At 40.8% G+C, this 20,936-nt stretch overlaps 2 protein-coding genes across 5 annotated transcripts in view; both read left to right on the forward strand.

Moving 5' to 3' along the window:
* The first annotated feature begins 849 nt into the window (after positions 1-849).
* Positions 850-3,458, forward strand: LOC141003926 (dynactin subunit 6-like). The gene is made up of 7 exons (XM_073475405.1): positions 850-884; positions 1,124-1,188; positions 1,292-1,397; positions 1,480-1,568; positions 1,817-1,864; positions 2,979-3,121; positions 3,216-3,458. Exons 1-7 carry the CDS (start codon positions 850-852, stop codon positions 3,312-3,314), a joined length of 585 nt encoding a protein of 194 aa, XP_073331506.1. The 3' UTR covers positions 3,315-3,458.
* A 10,186-nt stretch (positions 3,459-13,644) lies between these two features.
* Positions 13,645-20,936, forward strand: part of LOC141003825 (RNA-binding protein with multiple splicing-like) — a 38,341-nt gene continuing 31,049 nt past the window's right edge. For all 4 annotated transcript variants that reach the window (XM_073475292.1, XM_073475293.1, XM_073475294.1 and 1 more), the window contains exon 1: positions 13,645-14,075. In XM_073475292.1, the coding sequence (XP_073331393.1) occupies positions 14,013-14,075 (63 nt within the window). In that variant the 5' untranslated portion in view covers positions 13,645-14,012. The remainder of the gene's footprint in view (positions 14,076-20,936) is intronic.

The raw sequence follows: 20,936 nt of genomic DNA on the forward strand, positions 1-20,936 counted from the left end.
TATCTTTGAATATCTTTTGATTAACTTCTCTAATAATCAGTTGATCATTTTGTTTGTAAAACTTCTGAAAATATTGACACAAGCCGTCACAATAATGCAAAATGCAAACTGATCAAGTACAAATTTGATTGATTAAAATAATTGAAAGAAAAAAGCAGCAGGTCTTCACACTCGAGAAGCTGGAAACCTGAAATGTTTGGCATGTAAATTACTTAAATGATTATCAAATTCTTATAAAATAGTACAATATTTCCCTCTTGAGTGAAGTAAAATAGAAGCAGAAAAGAAAATACTCAAGTTAGGTACCTTCCTTGAGTAAATGTAAGTAGTTACAGCCTTCACTGGAAAAGAAAATGCTTACATTTCAAAACAATAGATGGTACACTGAGAGAAGTCACAAGAAATGGAGGCAAAACCAACATAAACACTGTTCACTATACACTGTAGATTGGTTATATACATAACTAGGTATATGGGTGGAAGGTAAATAGACACTAGGCTAAACAGGAAACATTTTGTGAAGAATATAGTTTGAGGAATGGCAGTAAAAGTATTGGGATTCTTTGTTATATTTGATAAATATTATTATAGATATGTAGCTTAAAAATGGCTTAAAATATAAGCTGATTTGTAGTTAATGAATATTAAGTAGCCTACTTGTATCAACATATAGATAAGCGGTGTAGTTTCAACATATGGATCTGTTCATTGCAGTATCCTTAAAAATGCAGTAGAGGGCAGCAAAACCTCGGGTTGACTGTTTTCAGACAAACTCAATCAACCCCGGAGCTCCAACTCTTTACAAGGATTGATAATCAATCATCGATTAATTTATTCATCATCGCAACGATGTCAGACGCGAAGCAGATCATGGCACAGAAAAGGTAAATGATTATATATTTGATCAGCTTTACATTTTCATATCATGAGATCAATTTTGAGCAATTTTAGCTGTTAGGAAATATAAATGTCGTTTCACCGTTCCGCTGCATAATCGATGGCGACACCCACATGAGCTATAGACGGCTAATTATAGAGGTAATATAATGACTGTCATTGTCTGCCTGTGATGTAGCTTTTATAGCTTTTTCAATATGAAAATATAATCTGTGTGTTGTTGCAGTGCGAAGATTGCAGCTGGAGCTGTTGTGTGTGTCGAGAGTGAAGTAAGAGGAGATGTGACCATTGGTGAGACTCTGTTGCCTCCATGTTTTTTTTATCCAGCCTGTTATTTATTTATTTATTTATTTATTTATTTATTTATTTATTTATTTATTTATTTATTTTCCAGGTGCTAGAACAGTTGTCCACCCCAAAGCTCGGATCATAGCAGAGGCAGGGCCTATTATCATCGGAGAGGGCAATCTGATAGAGGAGCAGGCACTTATTATTAACAGGTATTGTGTGTATTACAACTTAATTTCCCTGTTTGATCATTACACTTTCACCTCATCTCACCTGTGTTTTTGTCCCCTGTAGTTATCCAGAGAACATCCTGCCAGACACAGAAGGAGTGGAGCCAAAAACCATGACGATTGGCACCAACAATGTGTTTGAGGTTGGGTGTGGTATCCTTTCACTGTGCAAATATACAGGCAGCTTATTGAAGATGTGTCTGAATACATGTCAGCTGATAGAAAACAAGAATATATCTACAGGCATACCAGAATATGTGTGGAAACAGTGCTGCCCATCTGTAATTTGTCCACCAGAGAGCACTGTTTGTATCAGCTGTAAAATGTCCCACTCAGCACTTCTCTGATATAAACATACTGTGTGTTTCAGAGCGGTTAAACCTTTAACAATTCTACTTCAGTCTCTCAGGCTCTGAAAATTGGAGACAACAATGTTATTGAGTCGAAAGGTAAGTACTGTAATCACTCTCTGTGTGGCTTTTAGGAGTGTGCAACATGGATACAGTCATCTGTTATGATATGTACCAGTTTATATCTCAGTATCAGTATATATCATGGTATGGTCGATCATACTGAGAGACTGTCAGGAATGGTTGTTATTTGCTAATTTACATGGATGGAATGAAACTAAGTACCTTTACTCAAGTGGTGTACATTTTTGAGGTACTTCTGCTACGTTATACTTCCACTCCGCTATATTTTGCAGGCAAATACTGTATTTTTTTATTTGATAACTTCAGTCACTAGTTACTTTGCAGATTGCATGCTGCATCAGATATTATTTCCATCAGATTAATTAATTTTATTGGCAAATAAATTAATATTGGATCTGATAATCAGTCGACCGAAAGTATACAGCATAAACATGAAAGTAAAAATACGTATAATTCACTTTTACTTGTAGTTTTTGAGCTAAGTACATTCATCACCAGAAAATGAAATTGATCACCTGTTAAATTCATACTCCAAACAAACAGGGGGCAGGGTATCACCAAAGTAACTGCTCACTGCTTATAACTGTACATAGCTGGTTAGCTCAGTTAGCAGTGCAGCTAGCAGGCCTATTAGCGGACCTGAATCTGAGGCTCAGAGCACCAAGGAAGTGTTGATGGCATTCTGGGGGCTAATTTCTAGATAGCTAGCATGCTAACTTCATAGACTTCTTTGACATAACATCAAACGTTACATTCTGTTGATTTTTTTTTTTTACGTTTTAAACAAAAATTCCTACATATTGCACCTTTAAGTACATTTAATATCAGATACTTCAGGGCTTTTACTCAAGTTATATTCATATGGGCGACTTAATAGCTGAGTAATGAAGGTACACCATCACTTTGATATAAAAATCATATAAAAATGCATTATTACTTATTGCGGTCCTGCTTATTTATTTGCAACATTGCACACTCATAGATATTAAAGGGACATAGACCACAGTATAAATAGTATGACTAGGTTGATCAATTTAATTTATCATATTGCCTTTTAACCTTAACTTCCATGTTCCTTTGGTGCATTCCTCTAAGAAATTTGAATCTTTTTGTTGATGTTAAATCCCAGCTGATCTCGGGAGAAACGTGATTCTGACCAGTGGGTGCATCATCGGAGCGTGCTGCCAGGTCAACACGTGCGAGGTCGTGCCGGAGAACACGGTCGTGTACGGTTCAAACTGCATCAGGCGTGTGCAGAGTGAAAAGCCACAGGTCAGCCTCCCTGCCGATACTTCTCTTCGCCTCTGTGTCACGAAGTTTTGTTTTAACCAGCGGTGTTTTTTTTGTGTTTTTTTTTATCTCACAGCCTCAGACTCTACAGCTCGACTTCCTGATGAAGATCCTTCCTAACTACCACCACATGAAGAAGACAGCCAAAGGCAACAGCACACCTGTGAGGAACTGAAGATGGAGACACCAGACACTGAGACATTTCCCTCAACTTGCACTTGTCTTACACTTTAGTCTTTATAATACCTCTGACACTTAAAATGACCATCACACACTCTTTATTTTCCTCCTGTGCATGAGGAATTGCATCATCTCTGAACACGTGACAACTTCTGGCTTTGCACTTTCGCTTTCAGATCAATATTTAGACTATTTATCACATTTTTTGGACATGAAATTCTATACTTTTGTGCCATTTTCTTGTTGATCAATTATAATCATATATATTTATAATTGTTCCAATAAAGATACAAAAATGTTGCAATAAAGATTATGATAAAGATTGCATTTCTGCTTCTTTTTCTTCTTTTTTTTTTTTTTTTACCACAAGGAGGGGCTATTGAGCAACCGTTTGTCCTCCCTCTATCCTGTCTGCTCTGAAGCCTTTGTTTCATCAGGTGATAAATAGGATTTTATAATAATACAACTAAAAATAAATATATTATCATGTTTTTTATGCCAAAAATAGTCCAAAAATCAAGTTTGTGGGCCAAAAATAGTCACAACAAATGACATATTCATTGGCAACTGTTTCAAAAGTGCAATTACAGAACAAAAACAATGCCCTAAAAGATAACCTTGGGTGTGGTGGTCCCTGTCTTGGATTCAGTGGGTTGCCAGTTCTGCCCCCTCCCACCAGGGGTTGCCAAATTGGTGCCCTGGGTACACTGGGAATTCCACACAATGCCTGTTTGATTGTAATTGACACGGGCGTGGCTGCAACTTGCATTTCCGCTGCAGCATGGGCCCGACTAATCCCTGGAGCTCCCCTCCTCATGCCTGAGCCCCTTGGGTGGTGGTCCCATCTGTGCCGCAGCATCTCAGAATTGGGTGTGGATAGATGTGTGTGTATGTGTGTGTGTGTGTGGTGGAGAGTCAGTAGCGCCTCGCTGCCTGAAACACCTAGCGTAAAAAGTTCAGATGTCACATTTAACAGTTGTTTCCTTCAAACTCTTAAATCTCAAGGCCGCCGCTCTGCGGAGTTTTAAAGGCTTTGTGTCGTGCACAGTGCAGCAGCTCCCTGTAGGAGGCTCACAGCTGGTGTCGCACACTGCCAATACTCATTTGAACATGTCACGGTGGAGTCCCACAAGGAGTCCACATCAACCAGGGGCTAATTATTTCAGCCGTGGAGTGCAGCCGGGGCCACGTCTCGGCTCCTTTCCGTTCTCACCTCTTCTGCCCCCCCCCCACTACCACCGTTTTTATTTTAGGGTGTTGCCAAAGCGTCAGTCTGCTTCAATATGACAAGAGAGACAGATGCTTGGCACAGTTGCACGGATGTGCAGAGTGACAAGGACCTCATGGTGAGGGCAAGTGTGGCCTTTTAATCTGCGGTGGGTGTTTAGAGAGGCAAAATGGCTATGATGATAGCAACTCATGGCAGGAATTTGAGAGGAAGTTCAAACATGGTTCTATATTTGGAAGCAGTTATTTATATCTCTCCCTTACTGTACTGTTGTGAAACTGATTTATCAAGCCTCCACTCGTTTGTTAAAGCAGACTTTTGTGCATCGCAGTGGTATGTGCTTTTCTATTCATAGGATTATCGGCAGTCAATATTTGGCCTTTGCTACAAAATGCAGCATTCTTTGAAGAGTCAATAATATCTTATCATAAACAAAGAAGGAGGCATGAGATTTTAGTTTTATAACGCAGAGCTGGATTATGAGGAGGTTGCTGTAAAAATGTGAGTGAAACATTAAGTAAACTCACATTTCCCCACCATTTACAAACATATGAGACTGCGACTATGCGCTGTTATGGTGTGTGTTTTCTGCAGCACATACAGTTCAAGTCTCTGTGTAGACTTCCAGTCAGTCATGGTCAAACAGGCCACCAGTTGGTTTGAGAGGATAAAGGCTTTCTGACAGCTGACCTTTGCATCCAGGTCCACTCCACCTTTGAAAAGTGAAATGTGACCTATAGGCCGCAGTGATTTCCATTGCAATCCCACAGAAATAATTAATTTCATCACAACAGGGACCCTGAAACACTGGAGGTCATGCCTTTTTAGCCAAGCTAGCGACGTGGCACCGAGGATGGCAATGCCGGTCGGCGGGTCCAGACTGAAATACCTCAACAACTGTTGGATAATATACCCTGAAAGTTGGTGCATATATCCATTTTCCCCAGAGGATAAATCTTAATGACGTAGGTGATCCTCTGTCTTTTCCATGAGGTTCACGTGTTGGTTTGAGTGAAAAATCACATCAATGGACATGAATTAACAGACAATATTTTTACCTTGTAATTACACATTATACTGATATGAAGAGTTGTTGTTGTTATTTAATAAAATCATATGCAGTTTAGTCCAACACACATACATGTGCATGGTCAGGATTGATTTACATGCTGTATGCCAACTACATTATTTCAATATTCTTTTCTTTTGGGCGAAAAAACGAATACATAACATGATATGGTGACTTAATAAAAATATGATAGGACAATTAAAAGATGTAGCAAAAAGAGAAAAGTTAAAAATCAGAATAATAACAGACAATAGAAGATTCAAATCCCATGTAAGTGAAGGTCAATACACAAACTTCTGCAGCTCAAAGCAAACTGCAGAAAGCAAACTAACTTTTTTTTTTACACACATTGTTCAATAAAGATTAAAGGTGGTGGGAAAGACAAAGACGTCAAGGGCCGGGTTTTAGCTTAACCTTTTTATTGGTTCTACTGCACTACAAAACAGAAGATATAACTTCACTTACTTCCCTCTGACCTGCTTCAAGACATTTTAGGACCACTCAACGGCATTCAAAGGGAACATTATAGTTCATTACATAGGCCTGTGTCAACATTTGGGAATTCAAGCCTGGGAGACATACTTAGCGTGGTCTCTGCTCTCTACTCAACCTTTCCTCTGCCCGCTGAACCATGAAAGCTTATAGTACAGTCTAATGACACTGGTCCCCCTGACTTGCGTCTTGACGCAACTTCATGTCTTTCCATACATGAGGAGACAGTGAGGTGGTTCGAGGAGTCGAGCTCTTGTTTTTGTTCCGAGCAGGTTTCCTTCTCGTGGCTTGTCAGATTTCACACACGGCTGCACCTGATGACCCCGGCGTGCCCTTGAGGACGAATGCACGTTCTACCTCACTACTCAGTAATGTAACCCAGTTAATCACAAGAGCGCTTGTGATCTCTTTCCCTGAGAACGGAGGAAATATGATGCGGGACAACAGCGACTCATAATAAAGATGATCTTACTAAAACCAACATTTCTTTTTTCCAAAGACCTGCCTCATCAATTTGTACTTTTTGTACTTCTTGAATTATTAACATTATCTTTTCCAATTTGGCTTAGCCATTTTTCCAGCTAACAAAGACAGCCCAAACACAAAGGCACTGACGTTTGTAAGGTGACACGATCTTGAGGGATTATTTCCTGGCAGAAGTTTGCATTTCTTCCTGTGGGTGTTTGGTGATTGACAGTAAGCAGAGCATAACATCATGTGTGCACTGATTTAAAGACACTCAACACCTGCAGACTTGACTAACTGAACTAAAGAAAGACTTCTGGTTTGTTTTAGCTCAAGGGTTTATTCATGCTGGTGGAGTGGCTTCAGGGATGGTAATGTCTATCCGTGGAGTCCAGCACTTTGGTCCTGACTAAAATATCAAAACAACTGGATGAATAGCTATGAAAGAATGAGGTCTGAGCCATGGAATTATCTGGGGCCATCATGATGTCTCAAAAACGTCTGGATGAATTGCAACTTTGTACAAACAATCACTGGTGTGTGACGCGCAAAAACTTCCTGCCAGAAAACCTTTAAGGGTACCTTCTGGGTCTGTATGAGACACCAAGGGACGTGACAAAATGTTGATATTTGACACGCTCTCTTGAGCATAACACTGTCGCAACGTTTTTGAGCCCTTGATTTTTCACTTTGACCTTAGCTGTACTTTTTGTTTTTTACTGCAAAACATCAGCATGTAATATTGTCATTATAAGAATATTAGGACTCTTACATTAGCATTTAGCTTAGCACCGCTGGGAATAAGTAGGCCTGCAACCTAACATTAGCTTCAGCTGTACTTTGAGTACTTTGAGTTCAGTGCTAATTAACAAATATTAGCATGCTGCTAACACTCTAAACTAAGACGGCGAACATGTTAAACATCGTAAATGCGGAAAATCAGAAAGGTAGCATCGTCATTTTAAGAATGTTAGCTTAGCACCATAGCCTCACATTACCACTGCTGTCCTTCAGTGTTCAGTGCTGAAGCTAGTGACAATTGTAGCCTATAGCTTCTAAACATCAGCAAGCTAGCATTGTCATATGAAGAATGTAGGATGCCGACATTTGCGTTTAGCTGAGCACCACTGAGTATAAATAGGCTAGGCCTCTGCTGTAAATGTTTGCATGCTTAAACTCTAATCTAAGTGGGTGTGAACTGCTAAATATCAGCAAGCTAGCGCTGATATTTAAAAAAATCTTAGGATGCTTACGTTAGCATTTAGCTGAGCAACACTGAGTGCAAGTACAGCCTCACAAAGCTGCTGGCATGTCTGTAGGGTCTTGTTAAAGTGTGAAAGAATTTATTGCAGCAAATGGGATCCTTGAGAACAACAAATTAATAAAAACAAACAAAAAACCCTCAAGCGCTGCTGTTTAATGTTATTTCTTTTTTTTTGTCACACAGAGGTTGAGTAAACCGTACTCTTGTTGTGTAAAAGACACTAAAAAGACTGAGCAAAGCATCAAGCTTCTCACGGCCAATTAGAGCCGGTCAATCTGACCACAAATTGCTCATTGGTGATCTTAGAGGAAGATCAAAGGCCACTAAACATAAGGGAGGAACACTGTGTATAACTAAGTCAAAGGAATGGAATGGCCTGGCTCTTAGCCCAATGAGAGCCACTTACCCCACATCACTCATAAGAGTGAAGTGTGTTGCTCTGCCAAACCCAGAGCTGCTTTCTAGTCTACAGGCTTGTTTTTACAGATGACCTCTTGATGGATTTCAACATTGTTCTCCCTCTCTTTTTTTCCCCTTTTGGATGTTTTGGAGGAAGTTACTAACCGTTGAGAACAGTGATGAGGAGTCTGTGTTCATATTGAGTTGCAGGAATGCAAAGAAAGTGAAAAAGGAGGAAGAGACAAGACAACACATCATCTTTGAGTCATCTGACTGAGCGGATTGCAAGAACCGCAGGGGTCCTCCCTCGGGGATCCTCCACCGGTCAATACATCGGCATTGTGTCATGACAAATACTTGTTTTGGTGCTCATATCATGCTGGCCTTTTAGCTATGAGTCAGTGATCCAGAAGACAATATTGGATAATCTGACTGGTGTCTCAATCTTCAGTCCTGCTTTTGTTTCAGCAGAGATTCTTGCAGTATAGTTCTTATGTTTGTTATCTGGGCAACAAAAGATCCCTGGTTCTTAAAGGTCCAGTTTGTAAGATGGTCGATTGTTGAGACTCATTCCCAACTCGTCAGATACTGATGCTTTGAGTCTGTAGGTCAGGGCCAGCCACCTACAGATTCTTACTAATTAGACCATTAAAACACTAGTTGGACTATTTGGGAAATATCCTTATATCACTTTCACTACTAAATGTGAGTCTACAACCGGCAGCCAGTTAGCATAGCTTAGCATAAATACTGGAAACAGTGGGAAACAACTAGCCTGGCTGTTAACATAAACACAATCTACAGAACCTACCAGCACTTTAGCTTTTTCAGTGTTGCATTAAGGGTCGTTAATGCCGAAGCTGGGATAGTGAGTCTTTTTTATAGTCTGTTAGAGTTACAGTCCACGACCTAGGAGAGTTTCTGATGGCTTCTTAATGTGTCTTTGAGGAAATAAATTCCTAACAAGGGAAATTGTCTTCCTAACTGCCAGACAAAACTGCCTCGAAGACTCTGACGAGGACGTGTAAAGATGAAAAGAATGAGTGAACAGATGATGAGCTACAAGTTCAACTTTAATTAAAGTTTGTCATGTCTCACTTTTATAAGATTAAAGTTGGAAGGAATGAGGCCTATCTTCGGTTAGATATGTTGCGCATTCGTGGTGTCAGAATAATCCGAAAAATTGGTTCCCTCCTGCGAAAATTAACTTGAACGCCCCCTTGAGCTGCAACAACCATGAAAGTCTGCAAAAATGTTGGTACACAGCTTGCAAGTTAATGTTTGGTTGATGGTTGGAAACATTTTATTAATACACGTATCTTGTCATTTTTTTGCTAACATGTAGATTATAATATGGAATTAGTGACAAACAGTTGCTGATTCTACCTTTGGACCGAGCTATGCTATCTTATGTTTCTGCCAAGCTAACCTAACCGACTGCTGGCTGTAGCTTCGTATTTAGCGTACAGACATGATATTGGTATTGATCTTCTCATCTCACGCTTGGCAAGAAAAGCGAAAGAGGCGTATTCTCCAATATGCCTCAAACCTTTCTCTTTTCTTACGTCAAATTAACACGCGTGCTCTCTTTTGTCTCCCTGTCAACTCAAACTAAAATAACAAGCCTTCCTCACCCAGTTGAGCCAACATTGTTGTATTTTCTTACACCAGCAGTCTCTTGATAACACAAAGATATCTTCATGTAAGGCTGGACCATGTCAAAGCTTGCTGACATGTTACCCAGGACACCGTGACCAGACAGGCTCCTTGCTGCTCCTCTCCCCCACCCCAGCCTTCTGTGTGTGTGTGTGTGTGTGTGTGTTGTTGGGGGGGGGGCACCCTCCCTCTCCAAGCATCAGACCACACAGCTCAGCCCTGAGACCTGTCAAACACAGCTGGGACATCTCCCCCTTCCCGACTCCTCTCCTCTCCTCCTCCTCCCTACCTCTCCTCCCCCTCCTCGCTCCCCAGACTCCAGCAGGAAGCTTTGATACAGGGGTGTTGAGCAGCAAGGGGAGCATTTCCATTTTTATCTGCTTCGAAGACTCCAGGACCCTCCTCCCTCTCCCCTCATCCCGAACTGCTTCTCATCAGCATAAAAGAGTCTGCCATTTCCCTTCTTCATTGTACATGCTTCAGATGCGGTGTAATTGATATAGACATGATCTGGGAGGGGAAAGAGCAGAAATCTCTAAGACCGATCCATGATGACTGTTTTTCCTTCCTTTGTTGCTTTTGAGGCGCAGGTTCAGCAAAAACGACTGGCTCTGTTTTCTGCACTGGCTGTCATAAAATGGGAGCTTCTGTCCTGTGCAATAAACGTCACACAACATATAGTCAAAGTCTCCACTGCCGAGCTACTGTCAGCTCTTGAACTTTTCAACGCGGAACACAAAGTGAGGCAGTTGCTCAAAATAAATGTTTTGAAACGGGGGAGCGTTCAAGGCTGCCTTGTCACCTGATCGCTGCTTTTAAGGCTGTTTTGCACCCTGCACTGTAGACAATAATAGGTGTGCCAGTAAACTTTTTACTGTTTGCTCATCTCCTCTGTTGTTGAGACATCACTTCCATAGCTCCAGGGTCTGGCTGTTTCCCCACTCAGGGGTCATAAATCAAACAGTCTTGAGTGAGCTCACAGCGGATCAGTCCAACTTGTTATGATATTCAAATCTTGTACAATTTGCAGGTGTTGTCTCCTGTATCGCTTTACATGCACAGCCTGCCACGGCCATTGTAAATCCAGGGTGTATCTGTCTGTGATGTCTGAGGAGAAATATTTGCCTGAAAGCTACTGAAGGCCCTGATAAACCAAGAGCCACGTGAGATGTGTTAAACAGCCAGGTTGATAATTGTCTACGGCTCTGCGCGTCATTACAGATGATGGATTGTGCTGAGTGCTACATTTCAAGGGGCTGAAACAGAGAGAGGAAAGAAGGAAAATACTCTTGAAGGGTAACAAGACATCTCATGATGCCAGATGCCAGATTTACGACAGAAACTGAGTGGTATGTAACGCTGCCTGGTTGAAGGTTAAGTTGTAAACAGGTTAAGATATAGACAATTAGTGACTCTTCAAATACATGCAGTAGGTAAGTAACAGTGAGTGACAGAATACTACTACGGATAGTACAGGGTCAAAACGATAAAAAAAACAACAATGAACAAAACAGAGGCCATATATATATTTAACAAGTGTTGTTGTTGAATGTACTGTACATCTGATAGAGCCTATAGGAGGTGCATAAATTTATTAGAAATGTTTTTTGCTTCAGGTGCAGGTTCGGTCATGACTTTAGCTTATAAACTGTAGTCATGACTGTGTTATCAGTGTTCAGAAATTCAACTATTTCAACTATTTCACCATGTGTCCAAGCAGAAGAATTTTATTCCTGACAGTGTAGCGATGGTTACACATATTATTTTGGTCTCTGATCGACTTTTTTGTCGAGTGGACTTGAGGGACAGAAAGGGAAATTCCGGTATTTTTAAATCTGGGCCCAATATTTACATGTTTACGGTTGTGTTAATGATTCATACTTGCCAAAAGTTTTGGAACTGGTCCAGTAAATCCCAGCTGGCAGCTGTAACACGGCTGCAGAGGCTGCAATGTTATCATGTGGGGCAGCTCCTGTTTTTGTCACTGACCGATTGAGGCTGAATGAAACGATTTCTGTTTTTATGTAATAAGATCCCTTTTGTAACCAGAAACACAAGTCATATTAAAAGAGAAGTGTTGCTCTGAAATCTTGCAGGATGTGAGTTGTCATCGTTGGAAACGTGAGTCAGAGAGTTGGAGAGAGGAGTTTGGAGTTTACTTAGGCCTCGTCTGGAAACAAAAACGTGAACACAACACTTTTTTTGAACACAAAAGGCTTCTTTTTTGTACATTTTGTTCACAAAATTCCTTACATCTATGTCAGTGATCATTTCTGCTTTGCCAAGATAATTCATCCACCTGGTGTGGCCCATTAAGATGCTGATCAAGCAGCGTGATTACTGCGCAGGTGCCTCTGGCTCGTCAAAATAAAAGAACACTCTTAAATGTGCAGCTTTGTCTTGAAAAAAGACACTTCTAGAGGGCCACAGGATGCAGTAAAAACCTCACAAGTGAATTACAAAGCATTAATGTGACCTCAAAAGAGGTGTTTATAGCCTAACGTTAGCTTTTTAGGCTACTTCTGGATGTTTGCATTCACGCTTCAAATACCACTAAGGTGGTGTTCATCTGTGAAGATTATCTTGCCGAGCAAAACACGTGGGGAAAGTATCGAAAACTCGCCACGGAGTTTAGTCTCTGCAATAATCCAAAATCAAATTGAAAAATCCTACAGGCGCTTTTTGTTGTGGGTACCAGGGCAAGAGTGGCCTTTTATTGTGGCAAGCCAAGGCACACCTGTGCAGTAACCAAGCTGTAATCAGCATCTTGATATGCCACACCTGACAGGTGGATGGACCACCTTGGCAAGGGACAAGTAGCCTACTCACTAACACAGAATGAAACAGGATTAAACCAATTCTTTGAACAAAATTGGTAAGAAATAAGCCTTTTGTGTGCATAGAAAAGAAACCTCAGGAAGAGCCACAGAGGAGGGCTCCCTCTCCCAGGACGGACAGACATGCAATAGATGTTGCATGTACAGAACAGAACAACAAAATCACAGTTTACAAATTGCATTGACAGAATATCTCATACAAATCATATAATAAATGTAAAGTGTGCGGATCCAGGAGGACGACTGAGCAGGCCGAGTCATCGCCAAGCAGGCCCGGGCCGCACGACCTCCTCTCCACCCTGGTGACCTGGAAGAGGGCAGGCCATACAAGATAATTAGCAGTAAAAAAAAAAGAAATACAGATAGAAGGAGATAGTAAAACAGAGGAGAGCAACGATCCGGAGCGGAGCGATTCCGGATCTGTCAATATGTGAGGCGACGGGAGCCAGGAGAGGGTAGATGTGCCTGAATGAATGAAGGAAGCGACACAGCTCGCAGCTTGTGGGAACAGAAAAAAAAAAAAGTTAGAGAAATGCAACGTTAATCAGAATAAACAGATTGTTTCTTGTCGGCAGGACAATATTGGTCAGCCTATGTGGGCTTATAGGAAAACACTAACAAACACATCAGCCGGCTCAGTGCAATAATATTACAGGAATGCTGCAGTGACTAAAATAACAGCCAGCTGATCCAAAAGGCGATTGGTGATTGGCACTGATTTTTCCACCGTCGCTCGCACAGCACTTGACAAAACTTGTTAAAGCCCAGCAGACGGTGCATCCCACCCTCTCTACCCCACCCTAAACCCCTCCCTCCTCCCTCCCTCCCTCCTCTCCCCGCCTCACCCTCCCTCACAGGGAGATGAGGAGAGAAGTTTCCCTGCGGCGCAGTCCGCCGAACATTTACTGTATTTCATTTGGGGAACGGCAACAAGAGTCTGCAGGAGAGAGGCTTTCCAGGGAATGGCGCGGAATATCTGACTGCACCGCAAACAACCACTCACAGCTGACTTTTTTCCCCCCCTCCCTCACCTCTTTACAGACGAGAAGAAGAAGAAGAAAAAACAATATAAAAGAAAAAAAAAAATCTCTTACTTAATCATTGATGTCGCCAAAGTGAGCCCGGGTCAAGTAGGACAGCGGCCGCACGCTGACTGTTCGTCCGTCGAGGTCCTGGAGAAGACAGCGAGTCAGAAGCGAAAGACGACAGAAGAAGAGGAGGAAAAAGGAGGAGAAGAAGAAGAAGACAGTCCGAGTGAACGAGAGAAAAGAGTCCGACTCAGAATGAATAACAACAAAATCGAGAAGGAGAACGAGCAGAGTGAATTCACCAACCACGAAGAGGAGGTATGTGTCCGCACGGCACCTGGTCTCACTCATTTCAACGGGGCGGCTCGTGACCCGTAACGACATCTTCATAAAGCATTTATGCTAACATTATAGCGCGTTTTTAACCACCGTTTGCTACTTTATCACCTGTAGTCTCACTCTTATTGCATCCCGATAGCTTTTTAACGTGTGAACGACTCTCTCTAGTTGCGTTTTTGTGCTATTTTAGCTTGTAAAAGTTGCTAGCGTTGCTGTTATATTTATGCAGCATGTCATTCTTTAGCTAATTTGTGCACCTGTTTATTCAGAGGTATAGCCTAGCTTATAGGCTATGTAACCTAGCTGCTGCTGTATGGCAAAGTTAAAGGGCCACTATGTAATTTTGGAGAAGAAATTCAAACTCTTAAAGTTTACAATATCAATGAGGTAATAATACATACTCAGATGTATTTATTTTTTCCATAAGTGAATGAACAAGCTGTTCTCAGAATAAAATAAGGTCCCCGGAACGATGTTTGATGCCAGAAAGGTGGCAGGGTACGCCACTTATAAACAAAGTAAAACAGTATGCAATTGTGTTGTCCTTTAAGGTCAGTTTGTTTGTAGTTTCCTCCATCAAGAAAACAAAGATTTAGACAATAGAAAGTTTGTTTATTTACTTTTAGTCAATGAAGATCTTTTTTCTTCTTCTGATTAAAATTTCTTCCCCAGAACTACATTGTGCACCTTTAAGGTCCACCATGTTTCTTTTTCTTTTAAACATTTAAGCCATCGTTAAGAAAACGTGAGGAACAAAGCAGGACTTAATCACTAATAAGTAGTTTCTGAAGGGCTACATTGAAGATAATGATGAGTTAGGTTAAAAGTGTTGTTAGTTTACTGTACCATAAACCCAGACTTCACACAACACTTAAAAGCATCAGTAAAGGGAATTCAGCCGGGGGGTGGAATTAGTTTTCAAACAACTGCTGCTGCAACATGTAGGCAATGACTCTTTGTACCACTGCATAACAGTTAAGCAAGAGGTGCCTCTCTAGTCTACCAACATGACTTATTAAGTCTTAACACGCCAAAGGATGTTGTTTGTCCAAAAACAAAAAAAAAAATTGTGGTAATCTGTTTAGTTTCTCTCCAAACATGCTGGATAATAGCCCAGTTTCCTCCTCTTCTCCTCTGTAAACACTGTGGATCCATAATGTCTCCTCTTTGGTAAATAAGTTTGTAGTGGTGCTATCTTCACGAGGCGATTTTCTTTGGCACGACAGACTTGTTATTTCAGAGCTCCACACATCCGCAGCCAAGTGGTGTAAGAAAGGTATATTGGATTATATCAGATATTTCTCTCGGAGCAATTTGATTAGGGCTCGGTGTACAGTTCGTCACTTTGTAACCGAATAGCCAAACATACCCGGCCTGATGTATCATCACCATATTTGGTCCACTGTTGAGGTTACTGTGAATGCAGGGAGTCACTGTAGCACCACACAAATGAAGTCAAAAGCACTGACTTCTTGTAAACCTCATGGAGAGTTTCGTTTTGAAGCTTCTCCTTATTCTTCACCTTGTGACCTTCTGTACTCAAGAGTTCTGCTGTAATAGTTTTTCAGATCCTGTATATGTGCCAGCACATAACTCTAGGGCTCAAGTGATTTTTCTGTTTAAAAAAATTATCTTCAGATGTCATGTTTTGCCAAACCAACAGTTCAAAATGCAAAGATATTCAATTTAAAGTCATATAACAGAGAAAGGCAGCAAATCATCATGGCAAATCGTTACAACACTGCACAGCTAAACATCTTTGTCTTAACTGGAAAATGATTGAGTGTAAGCAAAAGGGTTCAAGAAAATGATTTGATTAATTTCCAATTATCAGCTCATGCATGACTCACTTTAGCATCTGACAGCTTTGTTTTAGAGCTCAAACGATTTATTGAGTAGAAAATTACCTTTCAACTCTCAGAGGTTAGGCATTTGATTATTCTGGCTTCTCAAATGTGTGGGTTTGCTTCTTCTCTTTGTTTCATATATTCTAAATTGACCATTTTTTGGCTTATGGATGGGCGGTCGGAGAAAATAAGCAATCTGAAGATGTCAGCCGGGACCGGGAATAATCATTTGTTGCAGCTCTACTTGATAAATAAATCTGGCGAACCTGGCGTCACACGAAAATAAGTTTGAAATTCTGTGAGGTCCACCAGCAGCAGGACGAGACGAGAGTCGTCTCTTGCGCTGTATAAAAGGCAGACAGAGAGACAGGGAGAGTAATGGCCAGAGGAGCCTAATGGTTGTGGGAATGTTTGGAAGCCATCCAGACTTAAATTTACTCAGGTGAATTAACGTAAGGTTGGACAGCACCACTTTATCTTCAGTGTAATGATGTGTGCAGAGGAGCAGCAAGTTTTGGGGAGACTGTACCACACACACACACACACACACACACACACACACACACACATTTACAGTCACAAGAGTGCAGGTGTAGAAATGCGAGTATGACTTGCACTTTTCTCACGTGGAAAATGAGCATTAGAGGTTAGTGTTAACTAGAGGTTAATGTAAGTATAAAACTGCTTTGCTGATGATCAAGAGACTAATTTGACATTTTCACCTTTTGTCTTTAAACACTTTTTCCATCCTCAAAGATCACAAAAGCACTAAATGCAAAATGCCAAACAGCTTTGAGCTTAATAACACTAAAGCAACCATAAACTGTGACCTTATGAGAGCCAAAGTTTAACAACCACGCTGGTATGACTCTCACATGCTGCTCAACAGTGGCATCCCCCCTCCTTCTGCACTCTGTAGTATGCGACTCAATGGATCACTGATTCGCACCAGTAAATCGCCGTGGCGAGCTCGGCTTCTCGTGGCTGCTTCACTGCTCAACCTCACACGCCATCATCACTGTACACCAAAGCTCGATGATGCTTAAATGTTTATCTTCCGCGGACCAGCGCTCACCAAACATGGCGCTGTTGCAGACGAGGTATGCAGGTTTCAGCCCACGGCAGCGTCTAATCTCACGAGCTGGTTTTGATAAGAGTTATTATCAGGTGTTCTGGATGCTTTCACATGCTGTGGCACTCAACGGCCACTGATGTAGTAGAGCTGACACGCCGTCTCCTGCATGGTAAATGTCAAAGATGCGTTTCGACCAGCTGTGGTTTCCACGCCTTGTATGGTCACGAGACCTGAAGGGGTCTTTAGAGTAGACTCCTAAAGAAGTGAACTGAAGGGGGTTTAAACAGACAGATTGTTTATGTTTGTGTGAATGTTTTGTCCTTTTTTTTAACAGTAAAGAGAGTATAAAGTATATTAGACTGAGGTGAGGTGACAAATTCCAGGCATGTTTGTGTCAACAAGATAGCTAGATATTATTTACTTATTTACTAAAAAAAAAAAAAAAATCATAATGATTTGTTGATTAATCAATCAGACAATTAGACAGTTTACAGAATTTGATTGGGAACGATTTTGTTTTTATTAATTGAGTAGTTGATTGAAAAACAAGCAATTGTAAAATAGTTTTGATAATCGATTAATCAGTTTATTAAATCTTTTACCAAAAGTATCAAATATTTGCCAGTTCCAGCTCCTGAAATGTTCAGAGTTTCTGCTTGTCTTTGACATTAAAAAGTAAATGAAGAGTCTTTGGGTTTTGGACTGTTGGACAAAAGAAGCATTTTGACGACGTCACTTTGGGCTCTATGAAATTGTGATGTGCATTTTTAGAAACAATGAATCGATTCATTGTGACAATAATTGGCAGAATAAACGCTAATCAGAATAATCATTTGTTTTAGCCCTTCTATTTAGATGATAGATTAAAACAAATCTGTTCTGACAATAAATTAAAAAACGTGGTTTGTGGATCAGTGTTTGGAAAAAACATCTGAGCACATCACCCTCGCTTTAGGCAGTCATGATGGGCATTTTTCTCTGTTTTGTAGAACAAACAATCAATCAAGCCTATTATCAGCAGATTGATCAATAATGATGATATTCATTCGTTGCTGCTTAAATTTTAATGATCAGCTAATCATTTAAGTCATCTACCAAGCAAAAAGTGTCAAATATTTGGTTCTCAGTGCGAGGATTTGCTACAGTCTTCTGTTTTATGTTGTTATAAATTGAATTTTTGTGTTCTTCAGTAACAAAAGCAATAAGAACATGTCACTTTGGCCAATTTTTCACTATTGTATTACATTTTACAGATCAAAAAGTGAATCTAATTGACAGGAAAATCATAATCTTCTTTGTGTAAAAGGATAGTACACAGTGTAAAGAGGGACTGATGGTAGAGATTAAAGGTGAGAACATTCAGTACAGGTTGTGAGTACATGGAATGCATCATAGCTAACCAAGTCACCAGACTCAGCTTCACCTTTAACCTCCTTGCTGTCAATTTCCCTCCAGCTAACTCGTGTTTATTTAAGTGGAGACCTGCCCAACCTCCTCAACCTTGGAGGTCCACATTCAAGCCGCACCTGATTTTCCACAAACGACTGAGCACAGAGTACACTTCCATTGTTTCCTCCGCAGTATGAAACCATGTTTTACTTAAATCAAAAATCATATTCACAGTTGAACGCAGCAGGAGTTTGAACCTCGTAAAACATCTGTTGATTCTAGTTCCTGGCTCACCATAAACATGTAAGTGGATCTTTACAAGCTTCCAAAGAGAAACAGAATATCACTCAAGCAAAGTTCAGCCAATGTGGCGTATCTCCCTGGGGTGTAATTGGATTGTGCCTGGCCTGCTTTGGGTATCTACCGGGTCCTCTTCAAATAGCAGGTCATGTGGCCAGTGTGACCTTTTCTGTGGAGAGACGTAGGTGGGGAGCTGTGCTTCTGCTGGAGAAGCATGGTGAAGCGGAGGGAGGCCACGTCGTTCCGTAGCACAGTGTTGTGGGCACAGTGGTCTGCACTTGAGCATGTATCTATGAAAAGGGCACGCAGATATATTAACGCTCTGTGACATAAAACGTTATCCGAGGGGAGCCTGTAGGGTAAAGTAGCCATGATAAGACCAAAGGGAAAGAATCTCACGGATTGTTGAAGACAAAAAAACAAAAAAACATTAAAAACAGAGATATACAATGAAATAAACATTCAAATATATAATTTAAAGCATGCTTACAGGCTCACACAGACAGTAAAACCCTGCTCTGAGTTTATTTATAAAAGCACGTCGGGAATTGTCATCTTATCTTAGCCATTTGTCAGCTGTGAGACAAGAGGTATTTGAAAAGACAACAACAAGGCTTAGCGTCATGAACGGCTGCTAGGCTGATGTGAGAAGACAAGAAAAAAAGTCAGAGATAAAGGAGATATTTAAATATATATACACTGTACATCTACAGCTATATATAAACTATTAAAACTGTCCACGAGCGAGGACTAAAGTCTTGTATATGGTGCTGCTTTCCTTGAAAGGCCTCATTTGTCAGCTTGTGAGTTTGCTCTGTTATTTATGACACTACACAAGTGAAGGAAGTGTCAGCTCATGCCTAGACAGCGTCAGCCATCTTCTCTTGCTTTGTCATACTGTATTTATGTGCATGTTCTGTCACCTCCGCTTAATATTGCTTACTCACACGCTATAATTATCCACCTTACAGTAACTCTCCTGTGAACTCTCATTCACACTCCTATTTTGCTCACTTTTCAGCCAACAATTCTCTAATTCATCTAATTTCTTTTCTGACAACCCTCCATCTATCCATCCATACATCCATTCTTCTCCCCCTTCTCTCTTGCTACACTTTTATCTGCCTTCCTCTGTGTTTCCTTCCCTACTTCCTTCCCTCCATCCCACCCTTTTTCTTCCTTCTCCTTATCTTGTTCTCTCACTGTTTCCTCCCTCCCTCCGCCCTGGTACTGTTTATAATTTGCCACTCTTCTTCTCCTCTTTCCTACCACTCCCTTCTTTTTTCATCCTGCTCTCTCTCTCTCTTTCTCTCTCGCGCTTGCCAATTTTAGTCCCAGTAGACAAACTCCTTATCCCTTATCGCCCCATACGTCGGAGGCTTGACCCTGAGATATCTGAACAGAAGGACCGTTTATGGTCATGGAAAGAGCCCTAAAGACGGGAGCGAGCCAGCCAGAACGGTAGCGAGGAGAAGCATGCCTGTCCCAACTATCCAGCTGAGTGCCAACAGCCTGGCCAGCGAGAGTTAGCCATCCAAGGCCAAACTGCTCAAGATTAGCTTGAAAAGATGGGACCAAAGCAAAGTCTGTGGATAAGCTTTGATGGATTAGCCCCTTAAATGCTCTAACTGGGGCTAATTATTTGTTAGGGTGTCCGTTTTAGGCTGGAAAAAAAGATTAGCTTTCTCTCTTGTCAATCCATTTCACAGAAAGTAAAGATACAATATGTTGTATCTGCTGTATATGCTGAGAGCAGAATTTACTAGTTGATTTATTTATTAGTTGATGGACAGAAGCCTATGATTTCAGTCATATTTCAAGAAAAAATACATTCAACTAACTAACCTTTAAAGTAGGTCTATGTAACTTTACAGAGTACATCAAAAGTTCTGCAAAACCCTGGTGTTTATTAAGGCAGTTTGTGTTATTCAGCCTTTTAAAAGTCACATTGTCTTGTTTTAGGGCTTTTTCACACCTAGATTGTTTGGGCCAGACTTTCTGACTTTTCAGTTTGGTCCAAACCAAAATTACAGGTGTGAAACCACGGTGCGGAGCAAACAGACGAAGAGTGGTAGTCTTGGTCTGGATCAAATTGAACCATGGTTCAGTTTGTTTCTAGTGTGAGAACATATTTTTGGATAGTTCAGACTTTAGAATCAATTACAGGAAGTTCTGGCAGGCTATCGTCAGAACCAGAAACAGGAAGAAAACTCAATAAAACAAAATGAG

The sequence above is a fragment of the Pagrus major genome, chromosome 10, assembly GCF_040436345.1.
Source record: "Pagrus major chromosome 10, Pma_NU_1.0".
Classification (NCBI taxonomy): domain Eukaryota; kingdom Metazoa; phylum Chordata; class Actinopteri; order Spariformes; family Sparidae; genus Pagrus; species Pagrus major.